General features: G+C 48.4%; 1 protein-coding gene across 1 annotated transcript in view; it reads left to right on the top strand.

Annotated features, from left to right (window-relative positions):
- Positions 1–2,380, top strand: part of LOC104997648 (seminal plasma protein PDC-109) — a 3,900-nt gene extending 1,520 nt beyond the window's left edge. Inside the window, exons 2-4 of the mRNA XM_010852542.1 lie at positions 228–287; positions 1,470–1,601; positions 2,244–2,380. Of these exons, the coding sequence (XP_010850844.1) occupies positions 228–287; positions 1,470–1,601; positions 2,244–2,380 (329 nt within the window). The remainder of the gene's footprint in view (positions 1–227; positions 288–1,469; positions 1,602–2,243) is intronic.
- Positions 2,381–3,948: the final 1,568 nt, after the last annotated feature.

The following is a 3,948-nucleotide window of genomic DNA, read 5'->3' on the forward strand; positions in this document are numbered from 1 at the left end:
CTTGAGCCTCCCTCCCACCCCACCCACCATCCTATCCCTTTCGGTTGACAGCAGAGTGCTGGGAGGGGCTCCCTGCATTGTATAGCAGCTCCCCACTGGCTATCTATTTTACACACGGTGGTGTATATATGTCCACGCTACTCTCTCAATTTGTCCCACCAAACCCTGACCCTGCTTTGTTCCTGCTCCTCCTCCAGCAGTCTCCTTTTCTCCTGCTTTTCTTCCAGATCAGGACAAAGGTGTTTCTACTGAACCTACCCAAGACGGTCCTGCTGAATTACCTGAAGGTAGTGTTCCTGGGGCAGATACCCAAGACAATCAACAAGGGGAGAGAATGACAACAAAAGAACAGTCCAGTGCAACAAGCTAACGTGTGTGGCAGGGGAACCGTGACGGGGATTCTCCAAAGATACACTACAAGCAAGAGCTAACGCTACCCTCAGTCGCACACATACTCCCAGGGGCATCCAAACCAGCATCGGGGGTGAACATCTTGTAAATGGTGGGATTGGACTCTGAACATAGGGCCCAGGCTTCAGAGCTGGTGTCAGGTGCTAAAGTAGAAACGCCCCCAAATTCATCTCAGTACACAAAACCTCCCAAATTATATCTTTTTAACATGTCGGCTAGTCACTCTTTACAGCTTCCCAGGTGGCGCTGCTGCTGCTGCTGCTGCTAAGTCGCTTCAGTCATGTCCGACTCTGTGCGGCCCCATAGACGGCAGCCCACCAGGCTCCCCGTCCCTGGGATTCTCCAGGCAAGAACACTGGAGTGGGTTGCCATTTCCTTCTCCAGTGCATGAAAGTGAAAAGTCAAAGTGAAGTTGCTCAGTTGTGTCCGACTCTTAGCGACCCCATGGACTGCAGCCTACCAGGCTCCTCCATCCATGGGATTTTCCAGGCAAGAGTACTGGAGTGGGGTGCCATTGCCTTCTCCAAAGAACCTGCCTTCCAGGGCAGGAGACTTAAGAGACACAGGTTCGATCCTTGGGTGGGGAAGATCCCCTGGAGAAGGAAACAGCAACCCACTCCAGTATTCTTGCTTGGGAAATCCCATGGACAGAGGAGCCTGGCTGGTTACAGTCCATAGGGTCTCAAAGAGTCGGACACAACTGAAGCAACTTAGCAGTCACTGTTTATACCACTTTCTCTGTATCTATAGACAGACACGACTGAGCAACTAAGCACAGAACAGCACATAGACAGGCTTATATTTCTAGACAAAATTTTCTTCACTGTCAAAAAATAAATAAATAAAGTAGAAACTGTCCAAAGTTAGAGAAGCCTTCCCAGTCCCTGAGGGAGGGACCACGCCACATTGACCTTGGCATCCCCAATGCTTGGGAGGGGCTCTGTACACAGCAGGTTTGGGGCTGATGGGCAGGCTTGGATGGAGATTTTGCCAGAGTTACCACAGACGTCATGAAGCCCTAAGTGCGAAAGAAGGGAACAATGCCTTTCTTCTTTCAGACGAAGAATGCGTTTTCCCATTCGTCTATAGAAACAGAAAGCATTTTGACTGCACAGTGCATGGTTCCTTATTCCCGTGGTGTTCCCTCGATGCAGACTATGTAGGAAGATGGAAATACTGTGCTCAGAGAGGTAAGTGTGCAGCCTGTCCTCGTGTGAGAAGCACCTGGCTTCCCAGATGAAGGGGGAAAGTCCAAATTGCCTCCTACAGGGAAGCCTTGGACACGAGTATGAGCAAGCTCTGGGAGTTGGTGATGGACAGGGAAGCCTGGCATGCGGCAGTCCAAGGGATCGCAAAGAGTCAGACACGACTGAGTGACTGAACTGAACTGAACTGACAGGGTAGTCTCAGGCGTCTCCTGATCCAGCCCCCTGTGTTCCATTCATGTCCCTTTCTCTCTCTCTCTCCTTTTTTTTTTTTTGGGCGGCTCTGGGTCTTTGTTGCTATGCCCAGTTCCTCTCTAGTTGCGGTGAGTGGGGTCTACTCTCCATTGGTGTGTGTGGTTCTCATTTCGGTGGCTTCTCTTGTTGGGGAGCACAGGTTTCTAGGAGTACAAGCTTCGGTAGTTGCAGGGTGTCAGCTCAGTAGTTGAGGTGCCTGGGCTTAACAGCTCCTCTGCCTGCTGGATCTTTCAGACCAGGGTTTGAACCCATGTCCTTTGCGTTGCAAGGCATTCTCTACCATGCACCACCAGGGAAGCCCCCTTTTCTCTTGATATGATTAAAAATAACCCTCCCGCAATTAATGTTTCACCCATTCCTTCTGTTTTTCAGACTATGCTAAATGTGTCTTCCCCTTTATCTATGGAGGCAAGAAATATGAGACTTGCACAAAAACTGGGAGTATTTGGAAGTCTTGGTGCTCACTCTCTCCAAACTACGACAAGGACAGAGCTTGGAAGTATTGCTAGCCGTAAAGAGGTAAGAGTATCTGGGGAGGGTGGGAAGAGACAGGGGTGAGCAGGGAAGAGACAGAGCTGGATAAAGAGGTGGAGTCAGATGCCCATTGAGGAGAGAGGAGGCAGGTGGAGGGAGGGGATGAGGGAGAAAAACGCAGGAGGAAGAGTGAGGAGCAGAGTTTCACGAGGAGAAGCTTGCAGAGAGGATGAAGAGGAGAAAGGGGACAAAAGATGGAAACAGAGGGAGAGACAAAGGCAAACTGCAAACAATGGAGAGGAGAGTCCGAGAGTTTGCAGGATGACAAATGGAAGGAGGAGGATCTGGGGAGGATCACTGCCAAGACGAGGTGGAAGAGAAGGTGAGAGAGGGGCGGAGACAGGACAACATAATCTTGGAGCAGGATGAGACAGCAGGAATCGAGATAGAAAGAGCAGAGAGCAAAGGAGAAATAGACCTTTGCCCTCCGTGGGACTGACTGAGAAACAAAACTGACTCGTTAACATTGACCCCAAAACTATGTTCAGTCACTGTCCAGTGCATCCACCCTTGGCCATGGATGCAATCCAGCCTTTGAAACCTCAGTGAAGAAAATCAAGAACTCTCAAGCATGAAGGTGATGCTCTGAAAGACAGAGGTGAAATCCTTTCCCTACATCTCCACCATGTTCCCCCTATGCGTGGGTCCAATCAATAAACCACTTTCTCAGCAGGGGTGGTCTTTCTTTTTTTTTCGTCCACAAAGAAACCTGATTGGGAGGGTCTCAACGTGCTCAGGTTAACCAGGCAGGATCTTCTTGTTTTCCTTTCCCTTCCTTGGGGTCCCAATGGAAAATCAATACACATCACAATTGTCCTTCCTGGGGGCTTGATTGACAGGTGAAGACCTGGTGGTAAGATCTGAGGTCGGGGGAGGAGGGTCCCAGAAGGTATGGAGGACTGCTCCTTGTCATAAAAGATTTGTCTTTTCCCAACTTAGCTGAAATGTTGTTATTCCTTCCTGGACCTGTTCTCTGACTCCATAGGATAAGCAATCTGGATCATGTCTTTTCTTTCCAGTTCATCCTTTCTTTCCTTAAAATTAAACTGCCTGCCTTCCACGGTGGGGCAGTAATTTGGAGAAGGGCCAGGATGGACTGTGTTTTCCCTGACCTCAGTACTAGTACAGAATCTGACACATCCTTGGTATTTATCAACAGGACCACTCTCCTTTTTAAAACAAACAGGAATTTTAGACAAACGTTTCCGTCACTAACTGGGCCTGATTGAAAGAAGGTTAAATTTACGTGTGTTAGAAATAATGAAGGGCCTGAAAGGTCCTGATCACTCAATTTTATCCTGGTTAAAAACACCCAGTGCCTAAGGAATCCACGAGACCTAGTGACGGACTTCCGTTCACCATCCAGGGAAGAGGTACACAGGTGTTTAATCACTGCGCAGGAAGGCTGTGTTGATAGAATATTTGTCCTCTGTGATTTAAGGCCAGAGACGCAGAGCCTCACTTGAAACCAGGACATAAAATAAATAATTTTAAACTTAAAACATAAAAAGTATTTTAATTAAAAAGACTTCCATTAAAAACA

This window comes from Bison bison, unplaced genomic scaffold (assembly GCF_000754665.1).
Source record: "Bison bison bison isolate TAMUID 2011002044 unplaced genomic scaffold, Bison_UMD1.0 scf7180017864313, whole genome shotgun sequence".
NCBI lineage: Eukaryota > Metazoa > Chordata > Mammalia > Artiodactyla > Bovidae > Bison > Bison bison.